Below are 21,021 nucleotides of genomic sequence, written 5' to 3' on the forward strand. Positions count from 1 at the left end.
CGAGGCCTTGGAAAAGACCAGGCCAGTATAACCACAGTGTTACTGGGAAAGTAGTTTACATGCCCGAGCGCCGCCTTCAGGGCATTTTAAAGGGTTCTCTGGGGAGAAACTGTTGCTGCGTCCCCAAGGTTACCCACCTAAGGATGAACCCGGGACGCGAGCTTCTCCTGCCCCGGGTGCCGGGGAGACCCGCTCCGGAAGCCGCTCTGCCCTTCCGGGCCGCCGCGTCCGGTTGCCTGGGAGACGCCGCGGCTGGGCGGCTCCGGAGCTGCTGCGCGGGCGGCTGTGTGCGCAGAGCGACCCGCGCCGGGCTTGGAGCTGCTCGCGGCTGCTGGAGGCTGCGTCACGATTGCCCCGGTCCGCGCCGTAAGTGCGGGTGTCCGCGGCGGGCGGCAGGGGTGGGGGTCCGCGCGGGGTGACGGAGAGGGATGTGGAGTCTGGATGAGGGGTCCCCGCTGCCTTCCCCTCGGTGGCCCTCGGAGGGACAGGAAGGGGTGAGGGGGCGAGGGGCTAGAGGTGACCAGTGGCTCCTACCGGCCACACGACCTAGCCGGTGCGGCTCCCTGGCGGCTGGACGCAGGTGCGGCCCTGAAGAGAGGGCGGCGGCGGGGGTGCGGCCGCGGGGACGAGGCTGCGGCGGCGGCAGAGGAGGGAGCGAGGGCGCCTCTGCGCTTTGGGAGACCCCTGTGTGGCGCAGCTGAGCTGCCATTGAAGGAAGGGTCGGGACTAGTTTAGACGCCTGGAAGTAAAACGATATGTGCAAAACTTTCACGCCTGTTGTGTGTCCACAGGAAATGTGATGGTTTTTTTTAACAAAATTCGTGTCTTGAATTACGTAAATTTGTGGTCTTCTGGTTTTCTGGGGATGCTTTTAATGAATCTAGCTGTACTATCACCATGATAAACTTATAAACAGGTGTGTGTCCTTTTGACGTTCTGGACTTCCGTATTTTAAGACAGACGCCCATTACCCGGGTCAATTTTATTAAATATAAATAACGTTTGGTTGTGGTGGAAACAGTAACAACAACGTGGCAAATTGTGACTTTTAGCCTGTAGAACCGACCTGTAACTGGCCTGGCGGGGTCTTGAAAAAGTCTCCTTCCCGCCTCTCCCCGCCCCATTCCTAACGCCGCTGTTTACACGAGTTTCCAAGGAACTTTTAGATTAGGAAGTGAATAGTAATACGTGTGTTTTCATCCTGTTTCCTCTCTCTTAATTTTGTTTTCCTTCTCTCGATGTATTTATTCATTAGCTTGCTTGTGGGGTTTTGTGGTACAGTGCTGGAAAATATCTGACTCCAAGTGTTTTCTCTGTTTCTACGTGCATTCTTTTGCAAATCCTTAAGACTAAGGAAATTAAACAGAAAATTTCCAAAGCATTTAATGATCCACTCAACTATTTATCTCTGTTTATCTTTCTCTATTCACCCACGCGCCTAGGGCTATACCTGTTTCTGCCATTGTACACAGAACTTTATTAACAGTCAAATATTTGGTAAATTCTGAAGTCAGGAGGCCTGATAGCTAAGAGGTATATAGCTTCAGGGTGGAGGTCAATAATGACTATGAAAATATTTTCACCAATTGCGTCTATTCCCTGCCAGTACCTTTATCACTGTTTGATCTTGATTTCCTGCCCAAGTACTGTGTTAACCAAAATCTAATTATTGCCTCTGCTTAAAAAAGAAAATTATACATATTTAGTGGAAATGTTAGAGGATAAAATTATGGCAGGTTGAGCACCTACTGTGTGCCAGGCACTGGGCTAACCCGTGCAAGTCAGATATGATTAAAAAAAAAAAAAAAGGTGAAAAAGTAGTGGGGGAAGTTGTTAATGCAACATGTGTGCAGAGAAGGAGCCTGCCTTTGGGGTTTGGGGAAGGCTACGCAGAAAAGACATTTAAGTTGAACTGCAAAAGTCTGTAGAGGGTTTTGGTGTCAAACCTTCCAAGCAGTAATATAAGCAGAGACTTTGAGACCTGAAAGTGTTTGGGGAAGAATCCGAGAAGCAATGTGGAAAAGGTACATTGGGACCAGGGTGCAAAGGACAGTAAATATCATGTACAATATGAACTTTATTCTGTGGCGTTAGAGGCCCTACGACATTTTTGAGGAAAGACAATATCTGATTATATTGATGTTTGAGAAAAAAAGTTTTTCGTGTAATAGAAGTAGATATGCAGGAAAAAAGGAGTTTAGATACTTTAGTTCCACTATGTATAGTTTCTAAGACTAAGTTGCGGACATTGATCATGTCTCTTTACTCTTAAATAGATCAGTGTATATTTCCTAAGAACTAAGACATTTTCTCACATAACCACAATACAGATTACCAAATTAGGAAACTTTATGTCGATATTCAAGTTTTACCAATCACCCCTGTATTATTCTGTCTAGTTTTCCTCCCCCACTTAAAGGTTCATACACTGCATTGCGTTTTCGCATCTCTTTATGGACGTCCCCTTCAATCTGGAGTGGTACTTGATCTTTGTCTTTCATGGCCTTGACGTGTTTTTTTTTTTTTTCTAAGAACATAGGCTAGTTATTTGTAGAATGCCCCTCAATTTGATTTTGTCAACTTTCCTCATGATTAGATTCAGGTTTTGCATTTTTGGCAAAAACGTCACTGATTCTGTGTTTTTCACAGTGGCTCATTTGCCTTTTTCAGAATTCTCATGTAAATAGAATCATACAATATGTGGGGATTTTGTGTCTGGCTTCTTTCTACACAGCATTATCTTGGGGGGGAGGGGTTGGGTTATTTATTATGTTCATCACAGTGTGGCATGTATCAGTAGTTCCTTTTTGTTGCCGAATAGTATTTCGTTGCATGGATAGTCACTCAGCAATTGATGGGCATTTGGATTGCTTTCTGTTAGAGGCTTTTACGAATAATGGTACTATGAACATTTGTATACATGTCTTTGTGTAGACATTTTTTCCCCCTGAGTAGATACCTAAAGGTGGAATTACTGTTTGTGTTCATGTTTAACTCTTATGTTAAATTTATGTTTAACTTTTAAAACATTGCCAAATTGTTTTCCATCTGGGCCTAGGCCATTTTACATCCCCACCATTGATGTGTGAGAGAGTTCCAGTTTTCACATAACCTTATCAGCTCTTGATATTGTCGGTCTTTTGGATTTTAGCCATTCTAGTGGGTGTGTATTCGTATCTTACGTGGTTTTACATTTCTATAATGACTAAGAGCATTCTTTCATATGCTCATTAGACATTTGTATATTTTCTTTGGTGAAATGTCTGTTCAAATCTTTTGTTCATTAAGTTGGGTTTGACTTTACTCTATATTGTAAGAGTGCTTTATGTACTCTTGATACAAATCCTTTATGAGATATATAATTTGCTAATATTTTTTCTTGGGTCTGTGGCTCATCTTTTTCTTTTTTTTTTTTTAAGATTTTTTATTGGGGAAGGGGAACAGGACTTTATTGGGGAACATTATGTACTTCCAGGCCTGTTTTCCAAGTCAAGTTATTGTCCTTTCAATCTTAGTTGTGGAGGGCTCAGCTCAGCTCCAGGTCCAGTTGCCATTGCTAGTTGCAGGGGGCGCAGCCCACCATCCCTTGTGGGAGTCGAACTGGCAACCCTGTGGTTGAGAGCCCACTGGCCCATGTGGGAATCGAACCGGCAGCCTTCGGAGTTAGGAGCATGGAGCTCCAACCACCTGAGCCACCGGGCTGGTGCCTGTGGCTCATCTTTTAATTTTTCTAATGGAACAATTAGTTTTGAGAAGGAAATCATTTTAATTTTGATGAATTCCATTTTACTAATTTTTTTTCTTTTATGGATTTTGCTTTTGATTCATATCTTAGAAATCTTTGCCTAATTGAAGTTTCAGAGATTTGTTTTCTATGTTTATTTCTAGAAGCTTTATAGTTTTGCTCTTACATTTTGGTTGGTGATCCATTTTTAGTTGATTTTGATATATTGTGTGAGGTAAGCTATCTGAGTTTTTGGGGGGTTTTTGTTTGTTTATTTTTGCTTATGGATACCGAATTGTCCTAGCATTAATTGAAAAGAATATTCTTTCCTCATTGAATTGTCTTGGCTTCTTTGTCAAAATCAATTGACGATAAATAAAAGGGACTCTATTCAGATCCATTGGGGATGTGTGTGTGTGTATGTGTGTGAGTGTGTGTGTGTGTGTGTATGCCAGCACCATACTTTCCTGATTTACTATAACTTTATAGTAAAATTTGAAGTCAGGTAATATAAGTCTTCCAAGTTTCTTCTTACTCCAAATTATGTTGGCTATTCTGGATCCTGTGCATTTCAATGGTGAATCTTAGGGTACTCTTGTCAATTTCTACCCCCAAAAAAGCCTATTTGGATATTTATAGGGATTGAATTTAATCTATAGGTGAATTTAGGAGAATTGACATCCTACTGAGTTTTCCAATTCATGACTATTGCATTTCTCTTTGTATTTAGATCTTCTTTAATTTCTCTCAGCAATGTTTTTAATTTTCTGTACACTTCACTTGTTAAATTCACTCTTAAATATTTCACTCTTTTGATGTTATTGGGAGTGTTATTGGGAGTGGAATTGTGTTCTTAATTTCATTTTCAAATTGGTTGTTACAAGTATATAGAAATACAATTTATTATTGTATATTGATCTTGTGCCCTATTACACTACAAATTTGTTCATTATGTTTAATTGGGTTTTGTTTTTGTTTCTGTTTGGGTTTTTTTTTTTTTTTTGCACATTCATTGGGATTTTCTACATACAGTAAGTCGCATGCCACTTCCAAATAATGAGAGTTTTTCTTTCCATTTCCAATCTCTATGCTTTTAATATTTTTACTTGACTTATTGCACTGGCAAGAACTTCCAGTACAATGTTAAATAGAAGAATTTCCCAATCTCGGGGAAAGTGTTCAGCCTTTAACCATTCAGCATTATGTTAGCTAGGTTTTTCACAGATTCCCTCTAGGAAGTTCCCTTCCATATCTAGTTTGTTGAGATTTTAATCATATATGGGTGCTAGGTTTGTCAAGTGCCTTTTTTCATATAATTTACTGAGATGATCATGTAGTTTTATTTTCTAGTCTATTAATATGTTATTCTGCATTATTGATTTTCAGATATTAAACCAACCTTGCATTCCTCAGATAAATTCCACATAATCATGATGTATAATTCATTTTATATATTTCTGTTAATTATTTTGTTGAGGATTTTTGTGTCCATGTTCATGAGAATAATGATCTGTAGTTTTCTGGGGATTTCTTGTCTGACTTTGTAGCAGGGTGATATTGGCCTTGTAGAATGAGTTGGGAAATGCTTCCTCCTCTTCTGTTTTTTAGAACACTTTATGAAGGATTGGTTTAATTCTTCTTTGAATATTTGGTAGATTTCACCTTTGAAGCTCTCTGAGCCTGGGCTTTTTTTGTGGATAGGCTTTTTTTGTGGATAGAGTTTTTTCAATTTTTTTCATTTGTTTATGGGTGTAACCAGGTTTTCTATTTTTCTATTTATTCTAGAGTTATTTTGTTATTTTGTGTCTGTTTAAGCCAGTTTGTTGTTTTGTGTCTTTTTAAGCATTTGTTCAAATTGTCTGATTTGGTTGCATAAAGTTGTTCATAATATTCTCTTATAATCTTTTTAATTTCTATAGGGCTGTCCTGATTTTGGTAACTTTTATTTCTTTTTTTCATAGTCTAGCTAAAGTTTCGTCCATTTTATTGATCTTTTTAAACAACCAATTTTTTTGTTTTACTGATTATTTTGCTATTGTTTTTCTGATGAGGAGTCATTCATTAAGCATGTTGTTCCCTTTTATGTGAATGGTTCTCTTTCACTGTTTTCAAGATACTCTCTTTGTCTTTGGTTTTTAGCAGTTTGCTTATGATGCATCTAGGTATAGATGCCTTTGTGTTTTCCAACTTGGAATTTATTGAGCTTCTTGAATCTGTGGATTAGTGTTTTCCATTAAATTTGGAAAGTTTTTGGCCAATATTTCTTCACATAGATTTTTTTGCCTTTTTCTCTCAGTCCTCTTTCTGGGAATCCTATTAAATATATGTTGGTATTATTTATTATTTATTTGCTATTATTTATTTTGTCCCACAAGTCTCTAAAGCTCTGTTAATTTTCAGTCTTTTTTCCTCTCTTTTATATTGGTCATTTTCTATGTATCTTCAGATTCATTGATTCTTTCTTCTGCCATCTTAAATCTGCTGTTGAATATATCTAGTGAATTTTTTGTTTCAGTTGTGTGTTTGACTCTAAAATTTCCATTTGGTTCATTTTATTCTTTTCATTTTTCGGTGAAGATTCCCTGTTTTTTGAGTCATTGTCATTATATTTCCCTTTAATTATTTAAATTGTAATTTGCCTTAATTATTTGAACATATTTATAATTGCTGCTTTGAAGTCTTTGTCACTAAGTCCAACATCTGAATCCACTCATAATCCATTTAAATTGAACTTTTTTTCCTGAATATCAGTCACAGTTTCCTTTTTCTTAGCATGTGTTATAATTGTTTTTATTGAAAACTAGGCATTTTAGGTAACATATTGTAGCAATTCTGGATTCCAATTCTCTTTTGTGGATTTTGTTTTTTTAATGGGTTGGTTTTTGTTTTAGCAGCCTGCCTGTATTGCAGAATCTATTTCCTTCTCAGTGTGTGGTTGCTGATGTCTCTGTTCAGTTTTTCATGTTTTTAGTCTGGCTTTCTGGAAGTCACCACTGTCTCCATAGCTTAGTGGTTGATAATTTAGGCACTGGTGGCACACAAACACGCCCAGCCATGTTTCACCCTCTCCCGGGAGATTAGTGTGTGGGTTGGGGAGTGCATTCAAAATTCAGTTAGTCTTCAAATCTACTTCAGCTTTAACTTTCCTTTAGGCCTCCTCAGGTCTTCCTTATGCGTGCCCATGATTAACAGAGTTTTCCAAACATAATCTGTGATGGATTTCCATGTGTTACTTGATTGTGTATTCTTGAGCTTTAATAAGAGAGAGAACAGAATCTATTTTGTAAAATAATATGTTAATAGTCATTTATCCAGGTAAATACTTTTTCCAATTGTATATTTTTATAGCGGCAAATGAGAGTACATGATTTCTTTCTTCATTGAGATAATTGTGGATGGAAAAGGCTAAACATTAGTGAAGTTAAAAAAAAGGGTGTTCATTTGAAACATCAGAAATTTTTAAAGTGGTCAGCTCTTTACATGACATTTTATTAATACCAAGACCTGGAGTCAGTGTTTCTTCAAATTGTGCATTCTTTTGAATTAACTGAGAAGCAGTATAATGTAGTGATTAACATTATGATATGACTTATATGATAATCATATAATGATTATCTAATATGATATTTAGAATGTGACTGCCTATGTTTTAATTCTGTACTAACTTCATTGTGCCTCAGTTTTTTCATTTGTATAGTTGGATGAAAATAACACCTACTTCATGGAATATTGTGTTGATTATATATAATTTGCATAGAACAGTGTTATTTAAGTGCTAGCTATTTTTATTATTAGAGTATATTAACAAGATTCTGCTGAATAAAGTGAGGTGGGATTTTTAAGACCAATTAGAATTTTTATATTTTTAATTCCTATACTGATTTATTTAATCATGCTGACCTTATTTTATTCAATATGTAATCTAGTCATCACAAAATTCACAAATGGGTGATACAAGATAAAAATTAAACACAGTGTTTTCATAGAAATCACTATGGATATGAAAGCATTCGTGAAGATTTAGAGAAATCTGCCTTTTTTATGCTTTATTATTATTTTATTTGGGAGCTAAGAATTAAAGGGTCTGTTCCTTCATACATAGAAAAGCTAGGCACAATAAATAATGCTCTAAAAAGATGTTATTCTTTTTAGTGGCTGCTTTGTTCAACAGCCCACGTTTTCTCTTTCTTCTCTCCACCAGGTGGAAGTATAGCACTTTGTACCCTGTCTTGTTCTCAACTCTTCTCGTCTGCAGTATTCGAATGGGTTAAGAGGGAAAAGATAACCTCCATGTTCAAGAGTACGAAATACTCCTTCAGCTGGATTTTATAGCATCATATTTTAATCATTTACTTGAGGATAATGAAAACAATAGATTCAATAAAGTCCCTTTCCACAAATACTTTTAACTCAACTGAAACCAACCAGACCCATTATGAGAAATGGCATATGAAATTTTTGCAGTAGCTGGAAGAACTGCATCGGACTGAACTAAACTAATGAAATAATATCCAAATATTTTTAAGTGTATTTGAAAATAATTGATGGAAATAAACCTTTGGCATCCTGGGCTAATTGGTTTTATATAATAATCTGTGGGAACACTGTCCTTGATAACTTGATTAAGCAGTCATCTCATTTTCCAGGTGCAACATTGTACTGCAAGTCAATCAATACAGCAATTGAAGTCACTTCTGTAATGGAAAAGTATGAAAAATTAGCTAAGATTGGAGAAGGGTCTTACGGGGTTGTTTTCAAATGCAGAAACAAAACCTCTGGACAAGTGGTAGCTATTAAAAAATTTGTGGAATCTGAAGATGATCCTGTTGTTAAGAAAATAGCACTAAGAGAAATACGAATGTTGAAGGTAGGTTAACTCTGTATATCTCTAATATGGTGTTGGGTGAAATATGTATGCCAAGATTACAGAGAATTTTAAAGTCATATTTTTTCCCCAAATACAAATTCCTTTGTATCAGCAACTTTGGGAAATAAATTGATCGTGACTTTGGACTTTGACCACTCTGATGTTTAGCAGCTGACATTAAGACTGCAGCTGTAGATTGTTAAAATATTGAAGTATGCCCCTTCTGGTTGGTAAATATCCACTGTCCTAAGTCCTCTCATTTCCCTCAGCCCTGGTCTTCTTCTGCCCGCTCCCCAAAGCCTCCTCCCAGCAACTAAAAGAGCGTCTCTTGGCCCAAAAGGGCCCATAGGACTGCGCCCGCCCCAAGGCGTAGATACGGACTGGTCCTGCCTGCTCTTCACTGGTTCCTAGACATACTGAATACCACTCCCAGCTATGTATACACATTTTACACATGGTTTTGGTATGGTTGTTTCTACTCTGATAGGATTTGACATGTAGAATTCATAAGTTTTCAATGTAAATGTTTTCCTACTTTAAAAAAATCTTAGTTTTAGAACCGTGAGAGACCTTAGAGATGCTGCTCATGCAGTAGCCTTATTTTATCAGAGAGGAAATGGGGGCATAGGGCAGCACTTCTCAAACGTTAATGTTCATCAGAATCCCCTGTGGATGTTGTTGAAATGTGCAGTCTGTGTGTGGAAAGGCCTGGGGTAGGCCTGAAGTTCTGCATTTCTAACAAACTCCCTCATGGCATAGAAGCTGCTGGTTCATGGACCACACTTTGAGTAACAAAACTCCTGTGGTTTCCTTAAGAATACACAGCCAACCTTTACTTCTGACGTGTCATCTGTTTTTAGGAAATCCCCCAAAATCCAGTTTTTAAAGGGAGATAACAGTTATATTTTCTATACTTTTGAAATATTATCTGTAGCAAGTTACCTCAACTAATAAATTCTAGTGTTTTGTTTAAAATAGAATTTGATATACAGGGAGTTTTCAAGAGTGTATCCATCATGATGGAAAACAGTTCACTGTTACCTTGTAGCCCACAGTAGGCTCCAGTCAGAGAGCCAGCTCCATCACAGAGCTAAGCTAGAAGGTGCGTCTGAACTGGGCAATGGTGGTTTTCTAAAGAAACTAAGTCTTTTTATCCACCACCACTCCCAACGTCTTCAGCTGAAGTTAATGCTCAGCTCGTACCTCCTGGGTTACTGGTATCCCAATTGGAGAATGAACTTGAAGGTAAAAAGTAGGCAGATTCCAACTCAGCTTTGTCTCTGGTGATGATGATTCCCAGAAGGTACATCATTCCTGCTTTTGGTAGTTACACCCCTGTATGCCCTGAGCAGATTCCTTCCAGGAGAAATCTACCTTACCTTCCTCCTATACTCCTATTATTTACTTTTGATTGATTTTTCTCCCACCTGACTACTTATTTTACTTCAGACAAGTCACTGTGTGGGCTAAGTTAATTTCATTTGCAAAGGCTGGTCTATCCAAACACAGATTTGACCAGGTTGAACCTTGGCATTGCTTCCAGCTGCAGCATGTAGAGAGAGACACCTTTGTGCTTCCATTGTACAATTTTTACTGCAGCACAAAGCAGCTGACTTACCCGTGTGACCTGTTTCCTCCACTATTTGCCTTTCTGCCTTTTAGGCAGTGAAGCATGTAGGGGAAAAAATGATTTGGTGTTCTGGGAATATTTTTAATGTATAATGGATTCCCTTTTCCCAAACTGTTGAGCAGCCGGCACATAGTCACAGGGTGATATTTTTTGGTCAAGCCATGCTTACAGGTAAGATAGTGAGGTAGAGGATGCGATGTCATACTGAAGACTCTCTACTGGGCCTGCAAAGTATTCATTGAACTTTACTATATACAAAATACTGTGTTCTATTTCTTTATATATCTTTCTGAGTAAATAGTATAGGGTTTAGAAATGTGATTTGTCTCCTATACTGGGAAAACAACAGGGAAGATGAGTTACAAGTAGGAGTAAGCAGATGTCCTGGTCCATAGCTTCTTCCCAGAGTTGGCTTGGTTAGTATCCTCTTTCAAAGGTGTCCTGGTTTATAAGCTGAATTATACAGTCACCCTAGCTATATGGAGGGCGACCATATATGCCGGTTTGCCTGGGACAGACCTGGCTTATACTCATTACCCTGACTGGATGATACATAGTTGCTCTAGTGATGGATTATCTTAATCAGGATTTCTCCTTTGGTACAACATCAAACAGAAGCTGCCTTGTAAAATGCTTCAGTTTGGGAGTAGAATTTAACACATAAAACATTTAAGCATAAGAGAGAGCACCAAACTCAAAGAACAACACAGCTGAAAAATGACAAATTAAAAACAGACTAACTGTAGGGACTCCTAGAATAGGCGGTTTAATCAGATTTGAAGGTTGGGATCTAGTATTTCTGAGAGTCAACCCTAAAATCCAGACTGGGTTTAAATCCAGCTGACATTTGCGTTAAATCCATGGCAATATGTAAGCTAAATGGGTACTGATGATTTTTATAGTTTTTTACTCAATAATTCCATTTCCTCAGTTTTTTATTCAGGTTGTTTTATGACTTGTATATTTTAAATTTCCACAAAGTGCATGAAGTATTTTTGGTTTTAGTGCTTATATTTTAAGTTGTGTATTTTATTTGGAATCTCCAGAGAGATTCAAGCGGTTTAGTTACCATCTATCATGGGTACATTAGAAAAATTCTTAAATTTTTCTTCCAACATAAGATTCCATGATTCTTACTAAGAGTAGTTTCTCTTGTAAGTAACTGTAATAAAATGTTCTACAAGATATGCATAGAGAATGATAAACAAGGCCTTCTGCTCTTAAAATTGTAAGGGATCTAGGGAGAAACTCTTACAAGAAACAAGTCACCAAACTTTGTATCTCATTTTCTTTGCAGCAATTAAAACACCCAAATCTTGTGAACCTCATTGAGGTGTTCAGGAGAAAAAGGAAAATGCATTTAGTTTTTGAATACTGTGATCATACACTTTTAAATGAACTGGAAAGAAATCCAAATGGGTAAGTAATCTAGAAACTGAAGATCTCTGTATGGCCAGGTCCCAATTTTGTTATATGTGGGATTAACTGTGGCAAATTTCAAATCTGAGCCACAGTTCTCCTTTCTATCGAGATACACCTACTGGCTACCCTTCTCCAGTTTCAGGATGGGCTCACAGGGCAAATGAATATTAACCTAGAGTAAAAATAATTAGGAAGACAAACTTACTGCAGATAAAAATCACAATGCATTTTGAGGCTACATTATATATCGGATTATCTAAATTCAAGGAATTAATACTGTTCAATATTAGGAAATCTATTAATGTAATTCACTAAGTTAAAGGAGGAAAAAAATACATATGGTTGCTAAAACTTGAAAAGGCAGTTGATAAATTCAGCATCCTTTCCAGATTATTCAAAGAACAAAAACAAAAACCTTTAGCAAACTAGGATTAAAATACTTTCTTAGTGCGCGTGCACACACACATACACACACACACACACAAATCCTCTTCAAATAAACAGCTAATTTTATACTCAACACTAAAGGAACCACTATTAAAATACGAAACAAGACAAGGACATCAGTTGTCACCACTATAATGTAACATCGTTCTGAGAGCTCTAGCCAGTGGAATGTAAAAACAAAAACAAATAGAATATATAACTTTCGGAAACAAGATAAAATTGTCATTATTTGCATCATATTATTCTATAAAAATTTAAGAGAATTGCCTAAAGAGTTATTAAAACTAATGGAATTCAGTATAATGACACCAAATTCCACACACAAAAATTAACAGCTTTTGTACCAATCAGCACTTTAGAAAATCTAGGGAAGAAGGATCCCATTAAAATACCAATAACAATAACAAAGTTTAGGAATAAAAAGAATTGTTAGACTCTACATAAAGACAACTATAAAACAACATAAAAAATTTTATTTTATGAACATATATTTCTGGATGGAAATATAAACATACTGCCTCCTGATTTATTTATTGATTGCAAAAAACTTTAATCAGAATGCCCATGGGATTTTTTAACTTGAAAAAGACTAAATAAACAAAAATTTTTTAAAAAAGAAAGGGACTTTCATCTGCCAAATATTAAATCATTAGTTTCAGAGATTCTCTTTGACAAAAAATACCATAAACAAAACTAAAACGGAAATGGCAGATTGGGTAAATTATTTGCCATATTGTGAATCTGTTTAATTTCATATCTACATATGCAGATTTTGCAAATCAATTTTTAAAAAAGAATAGCACCCACTTAGAAAATCATTCAAAAAAAAGTTAGTGAACTCTTACTGTTGTGCCAGGCTAGGTGCTAAGGATACAACAGAGAACAGACATACAAAAAAAGTTGCCTAACCTTGTGGAACTTATATCCAGTGGATATGAAAAAAGCAAACCATAAAAAGGGGGAAAAAGCAACCAATACATCTATGAAAACATGTTTATCCTCCCTATTAATCAAATAAATTCAAAATTTTTAAATAAGGTATCATTTCTTACCTAGAAATTAAATAGGCAAAGGTTTTTCAAAAATCAATGTACTCTGTATTATTAAAGTCAGGAAATAAGGCATTGTCATTCACAGCTGGAGAGAGTGTATGTACGAGATAGGACAATTAAGTTTGCGAACTCATCCTTTCAAGTGCTACTTACCTCGTTGCTGAATATCACTATGGTCATTTTCGTAGTGCTCCCCTTGGGAAGCTATGCACTGACACCAGTGCCTAGTCCACCCTTCAAAGCAATTTTGGAACTCTTTCTCTGGAATGGCCATCAAAGCTGTCTTCATATTACTGTTGACGTCCTGAATGTCATCAAAATGTCTTCCTTTCAATATTTCCTTTATCTTCAGGTAAAGAGAGAAGTCATTAGGGGCCAGATCAGGTGAGTAGGGAGGGTGTTCCAATACTGTTGTTTACTGACTAAAAACTCCCTCACAGACAGTGTCATGTGAGCTGGTGCATTGTCGTGATGCAAGAGCCATGAATTGTTGGCGAAAAGTTCAGGTCGTTTGTGTCTAACTTTTTTACGCAGCCTTTTCAGCACCTCCAAATACTAAACTTGGTTAAGCTGGTACAAATAATAGTAAACTTGGTACAAATTCATAATGAATAATCCCTCGGATAGCAAAAAAATGTTAGCAACATCGTTGCAACAAGTTTGCGAACATAATTGTCAGACCTCGTATAAATAGGAGGGTAATTTGGCACTATGTATGAAAATCTTTTAAACTGTTTTCATCCTTTGACTAAGAAATTCCATTTAGAGAAATTTCTATTAAGAAAAGAATCAGGTAGGTGCAAAAAATTATAAGAATGTTCAATATGCCGTTATTTACAACAAAAAACATTGGGACTGACCAAATTTTCCAACAGTAAAGATTGGATTAAATGAACTTTGGTATATCCATGCAATGAAACAGTAAACATCCAGCCCATAAAAGCAAGCTGTAGGAGAATAGTTAATATTCCTGGAGAAATATTCATGAAATGGTATGTGAAAAAATGACTTTACATACTAGAACATTCAGTATAATTGAGGTGTGGTAGGAGAGGAGCCTTGAGAAGAATTGACATTTCCATGCAATGCAACTACTTCATGTGAGATCTGTGCGAGGGGGCGGGAGGGTCCTCAACAAGGCAAAAACAGCCGCATTACACAAGCTTGGGGGCTACTTCTCATAAGAAGGAATGTTTGGTCGGTGTTCTTAGTTATATGAACAGTCCCAAGTGTCACATTTCAACTTTTGAAGGATATCTCTTGCTCAGTTAAGTAACTGAGAAATGAATTAACCCCACATAAATTCAGTCTATGCTATCATTTAGCATCCTGCAGGATTATTCTGTGTCTGATGTTTCAGTCATCTCATGGTAGTCCCAGTGGGTCCATGGAGTAAGTCCTACAGATACAAGAAGTAAGGGGTTCTTTTAGAGCAGCCATTGGAACTAATTTCCTAACTGCCTTGAACCAAGACATTAAGGCCCTAAGCCTGTCCCTTTTTTCTTTAATTTTTCCAATGAGGTGAGAAACGGCCAGCTCACCCCCACTTTTCTTTTATTCCTTTCCCATATTGTTCAATCCCATTCAGTCCAGCAAAGCCTTGCCTTGAATAGGCACTTCATTCCAGGTGACCACAGGTGAGTATTTAAAATGATTGTTCCATCACAGGGTGCCCATTTACTAGTGTTCCAGCCACTAATGGTAATTTGATTCTCCTGCCTTCAAACCTACCTAAGTCAGAGAGCCAATCCTAGATTCCCAAGGCCTGAATTTGTTTCCCATGTCCACTTCTGGTATCATATTCTGAACTGGTCAGGATTCAACGACAGAAGGCACTCTAGCTAGTGTAAGCAAAAAGGGATTTATTACAGGGTGTTCATTATAAAATTTCTGAGAATTCCAGAGAAACAAGCTTAGTTGACACCTATTAGGTACCAGATACTGGTCTAAACCCCAGAACTACAATAATGGACAAGATTAGGTCCTTGCAGAGTTACAAGTCTTTGAAGAAAAATAAAGCACACTGAGGGATTAAAGAATGCCCAGGGAGGGGAGTAGGGGGAACAATAAATACAACAATTTGGAGGTGTCAGCAGTGTGGCATGTTCAGGGAGTAGCTGAAACTAATGGGGCTGGGGTGGAGTAGATGTGGAAATGTGGTAGGAGAGAAAGGTGATGAGGTTAATAGAAGTGAAATCATTATTTGGCTGGTAGGCCATAGTAATGGTTGGATTTTGCTCTAGGATAGCAAGGGTTTACTGAGAAGGACTCAATGCGTCTTGAGTACTGATAATGAAATCAAGTTTTCCATATTAAGTTACATAACAAACTAAATGATAATGAGCTCTGATGTCAGCATGAGAATTCCCCGGAGTAGCTATGAGCCATCTCAGCAATCTAGTCTGAATTCTCTGGTGATGTTACTCTTATTAACCCTTTCAGTCTTGACCTAGGATGTCTAGTTTTTGCTTTCATGCCTTCATTACTTTCTGTATTTGTCTTTCTTTGCACTCACCAAAGCATAGTATTTAAACATTGTCAGTTGATTTCTACAGAAGGTTTTATTTCACTCCAAAATGCTTTCAAAAATGCTGCCTGTGGCTAAATACTGTTCCAATGCTCTACTTTATGCAACGAGCATTGTGTGAATCTGTATTTTCTTTGATAACTATCTTAAATTTGTAAGATCAGTGGCATTTGTTTCTATTACGTTGGGGTTTAAAAGGTTTAAAATTATTGTAAAAACCACAATTACTTTTGCACCAACCTAATAGTTATTACTTGGTATATATGTTGTTTTGCCTAAGATGGAATCTGCCTTCTTGGAATCTGAGCTAAAGATTCTGTTTTGAACAGAGCCGTGCCACCTCATGTGAGATCCAGTTAAACACCCCTCTTCCACAACAATAGCTCAGGACTTTCTTATGACATTTTTCATGCCTAATTCCATGTTATTCACACTAGTAACCAGGGTTCTGCCAGTTTCTGAACCCTCGCCTTGACCTGGTTTCCCAATTCCAGTACTTGCTCCTCTGTACTTGGCGTCCTTAGATCCCACCCAGCATTCCATTTCTGCATGACTAGGGCATGTGTTGCTTTGGCCAGTCCCTCCCAAGGATTGAAATCCATTTCCCTTCCCTCTACCACAACCACCCTGTTATTCTAAATCACCAAATCTCACCTGGGTTATTAAATTAGCCTCCTAATTAACCTCTCTGTATCCACTTTACCTCCAGAAATTTATTCTCCATATTATGTTGCTTGCCTTCTAGAATCCTTTCAATGACTTCCCTTTAAACTTAGAATAAAATCCAAATTCCTTACTAAGATGTATTAGGCCCTCGTGTTGTGGCCATGGCCAGCCTCACCAGTTCACTCATGTTCTAGCCACACTGGCCTCCTTTTTGTTTTTCTCACCCTCCAATTCGTTCTCACATCAGGGACCCTTACTATTTGCAGGGGTGGGGGAGGAAGGGGAAAATATGGGGGGGTCTCTTTGGCTCTTGTTGTCTTTGTACAGGGTCTCAGTCCATCTCCTGTCCTCATCTGATCTCAGACCCTCATCTTATGAACTTACATAGATGTTAAAACCCGAACTCCTAGGGGATAGACTTCTTGATAAACTTATGGGGTATTGTTCCATTTTTACACAAAATTTAAACAATATTGTCTTGAGTTTGGCTCTAGGCAAAAGGAGGAGAGGGATAAAGTTATATCAGAATTCAGTGTAGGAAATAGAAACCTCTCCAGAAATTTCAAATGGAAAGGGATTTGATCCTGCGAATTTGGTACTTTCACAATATTAATAATGAAAAGTACTAGAGTCAAAGGGCTGTCACCAGACCACTGATGTCAAGGGCATGTTACCACAATTGTGATCTGAGATCTGGAAACTGCTCCGAGAAAAAGTCCTCCATGTACTTGTTGCTGTCTCAGCTTATATGCCAACCTCACACAGTGATGTCTTGTTGCTAATATCATAACTGAGTCATTATATATAGGCCATCTCACTGTTCTGGAAGGCCAGCTATCATCTACATGATGAGTTCAGTTTTTCAAAAGTGATTTAAACATACGATTTAAATATCCAAATATGTATTGGCAATGTTAAATAATTTTACATTTTTCAATTAAATTTACAGTAGACATTTAGTAAAAGGAATCTTGTTTCAGATTTTTGAAATATGCAAACAACAATCCCATCTCATGAGCAGAATTGAAAAACAACACACTGAGAAAAATATTTGTAGCACATTTGCAGACTCTGATATACCCTGAATCTACATACATCAATTTAAAAAGGAATAAACAGACCAATCAAAAAAGCAATCAAGGCTATGAACAGGAAGTACACACAAAAAGAAATGTAATGGTCAATAATCATGTGAAAATTAAATTCACTAATAATTAATGGAATGCAAATGAAAACCAAAATAAGATCTTTTTATTTTAACCACAGATTGGCATCACTGGCAAAGCCAAATCATGAGATAGGGACTTTAATGCACAGACGTTTGGTGGGAGTAGAAATGGATATAACCTTCCTTAGAGAGGGTGGCTTGGCGGTACGTAACTGTGCAGGTGTCATTCATGAGACAGTGATGGGAGCGTTGGAGAGATACCAACAGAAAAGTTAAAGGTCGTGTAACTGCTATAATTTATAGAGATAGTTACACAAAGTAACTACTACTAGCCAAAATACAAGTTGCCCAGATCTCCAGTTCCCCAGTGGGAAATACACCTGTCTGTGTTGCTTTCCAATATGTTCCACACAGAGTAAGGATTCTGCAGGGACACAAGCGCCCAGGCTCCCATTCTCATGGGCCTCCCCTGGTTATGTATTAGGTATAAGTCACTGTTAGAAAACAACTCCAGCACTAGCTCGAGTGTTTACCACCAACATGAACTGGGTAAATTGAAGATCAGTCTTCAAGCATGCCTTTTTTCCTGCAAAACCGGATCTCGGGTCTACCTGAAGTTTATCTCTGCAGGATCAAAATGTAATGTGTGTGCCTAATGTTAGTCCCAGAAGTCCCACTTCTACAACTTAGAAAGATAATCGCACAACTGCAATAAGATGGATGATTCCATATATTCATTGAAACATTGTTTCTAGAAATAAAAATTGGGTCAACCTAATTGCTCATCAGTGGGGACTAAATAAATTATGATGTACATCCATATAATGAGATCCTTTACAGTTGCTAAAATACCTGTATACATAGCATTTGTATCTCTATGCATAAATGTTTCTGAAAGGCGAGGGAAGTGGCAGGCGATGAACTGGGTGGCTAGGCAGGTATGAGAGAATTCTTCATGGACATGCTTTTATACTTTTAAAATTTTGAACATTATGAATGTACTTATTTAAAATTAAAGTAGAAAAGTAAATGCAGAGAGGGGAGAAAAACAGAGATGCTTAATGGGACGGCCACCATATGTTACAGCAATTGTTTGGGGATAGCAAGATTTGAGCCAACACTTTTTAATTCCTTTACTTTTCTATATTGTTTGAATTTTCACGATAAGCGTGTATCATTTTTACAGGTGTAAAAATTTCAGATTTCAAAAGGAAATTATATAATGAAAAAGTAGTAAAGAAATTTTCATTAAAACATTTTTAAAAAAACCACTTCCAAGACACCGTTTGCACTGTGTCCCTTGTCCATGACAAGCCCCATCTATTCCATTTCTGTTCCCAGTTCTGCTCCGTAACTCCATTCTAGGAGTTTTCATTTCCTTTGTTGTTTTTTTCCCCAGAGTTGCTGATGGCATGATCAAAAGTGTATTATGGCAAACACTTCAAGCTCTTAATTTCTGTCATAAACATAACGTAAGTAACACTTTCTAATGTATTTGTTAATTCTTCATGATGACTTTTTTCTTCTAACCACCTCAGGGGTGTCTTTGAAAAGCTACAAAAGAAAGAAAGAAAAAAGGAGAGAAAGTAAGAACCAGAAGAGCAAAACAAAAGAAATTTTCGGAATGTGAGGCAAAGCAATGCATTATTCATGGTCTTTTCCCAATTTCTGTAAGAATCAAATTACTACCATGTTTCCCCGAAAATAAGACCTAGCTGGACAATCAGCTCTAATACGTCTTTTGGAGCAAAAATTAACATAAGACCCAGTCTTATTTTACTACAAGACCGGGTCTTATGTAATATAGTATAATATAATATAATACTGGGTCTTATATTAATTTCTGCTCCAAAAGATGCATTAGAGCTGATTGTCCGGCTAGGTCTTATTTTCGGGGAAACAGGGTAATTCCTAATGAATTAAAAGTTTGTGTAAACAGTGTTTAATGGTACACTGTGTAAACAGTGTTTAATGGTAAACAGTGTTTCCTTTTGCCTAAATACTAATGATTGCTGTGATTATTTTTATATTGGGTTAAAAGAAGTTTTCAGGACATCAGTAGTGTAACCCACCATAGCAGTTGGTTTTGTTTTGTTTTTATGTGTTTTAAGTCTTTTATTCTATAACAATCCTCCTTCCCCTATCTTTTTAAAAAATTTCCCATCATTAATTTTTTAGAGCCATAGTTCTCAAACTTGAGTGTGCATCAAAATCCCTTGGTCTTGTTAAGACATAGTTTTCTGGGCCCGCCCCCAGAGTTTCTGATGACATAAGTTTGGGGTAGGAACTAAGAATTTGCATTTCTAACATTTTCCCAGTTGATGCTGAAGCTGCTGGTCCAACAGCACACTGTGAATACTGCTGTGGTACAGGGATCATTTTGGCTGATTGCTTCCTGTGTGTAATTGAACTTGTTCTTTCACCGTATTTCCTGTAAATTGGTATTTATATGTAGAAGCATGATCATTTTCGGGTTCAGTTCTTAGACAAGAATACTTCATATATAGTGCTGTATACTTATTGTATCAACATCCTGAGGCATCTAATATCTGGTTGTCCCACTTTTGATAATCTTAAAATAGACTGGTGGGTTCAGGAGGTATTCATTTGATCCCCTCCATTATCAACATCACTGTCAACCTTTTACTTGATGGTTTTAGCATCCATAGATGATTATTGCTTATATCCCGTATTTCATTAGGGTTAAAATGTGGTGATTTTCTAATTCTGTTATTCCTTCTGCATTTATTAATTGGTATTCTATGGAGAACAACTTACCCTCATGGACTCTGGCTACTGTAAAACACAGTAAGATATATAGGTGATTATTTCCTTTACTTGTCAATACTAAGAGTGATGAGTTGGTGTCTTAGCAACTTCCAAGAGTGAACAATGCAGGGATTTTTATGGGGTGTAGGGAATCATTATAAATAGACAGATTTTGTATATTTGATGTGTTTCAATCCTTTGCAATCATTGTTCTCTCTGATGTTCAGATTGTCCCATCTTAGGTCAGTGAGAGTTTCTTTAAGTTGGCTCCTGGGTACTTTTGCTATAATGATAGTTTAAAAGAAAACAACAAAAAAACTCTCGACCCTTTGAGTTGGTGCCCACACAGTGGCAGCACTGAGGCAAGGATGCAGACTTCCATGTGGTCAGTTGTGATGCCAGCAGAATGTCTCTCATAGTCGTCTAGGATTGCCAAAGAAGAGTACAGAATCGTGGAACTAAATTTCAGTACTTAAGAGAAACTTCCTGTAGTATTAAGACAGTCAGTGAAGTTTTTGTTAGAATAAATCAGAAGCTTTTGTTTTTTATTAAAAAGTATAGAGGGATATTTTTCACAAAATACGTAAATCTGTTTTTCATAATGCAAATTGTGCTTTCAAATACTTACTGAAGATGATGCTGAGTTGAATCCCCATCTCTGTTGCTTTCCAGCATGATATGGGAGGTATTAAAGTTCACCTAAGACTGCTAAAGGAGCTTTATGTGTAGTTAAAATGATTTTTTAATTC

The 21,021-nt window shown here is 37.2% G+C and overlaps 1 protein-coding gene across 4 annotated transcripts in view; it reads left to right on the forward strand.

Moving 5' to 3' along the window:
- CDKL4 (cyclin dependent kinase like 4) overlaps window positions 1-21,021 on the forward strand; it is a 32,971-nt gene continuing 11,950 nt past the window's right edge. Inside the window, exons 1-5 of one of the 4 annotated variants that reach the window (XM_081068675.1) lie at window positions 1-366; window positions 7,926-8,024; window positions 8,371-8,591; window positions 11,519-11,640; window positions 18,903-18,975. In XM_081068675.1, the coding sequence (XP_080924801.1) occupies window positions 60-366; window positions 7,926-8,024; window positions 8,371-8,591; window positions 11,519-11,640; window positions 18,903-18,975 (822 nt within the window). In that variant the 5' untranslated portion in view covers window positions 1-59. The remainder of the gene's footprint in view (window positions 367-7,925; window positions 8,025-8,370; window positions 8,592-11,518; window positions 11,641-18,902; window positions 18,976-21,021) is intronic. The other 3 variants (XM_081068677.1, XM_081068676.1, XM_081068678.1) reach the window with 3 other exon arrangements.

This window comes from Rhinolophus hipposideros, assembly GCF_964194185.1.
Source record: "Rhinolophus hipposideros genome assembly, chromosome: 12".
NCBI lineage: Eukaryota > Metazoa > Chordata > Mammalia > Chiroptera > Rhinolophidae > Rhinolophus > Rhinolophus hipposideros.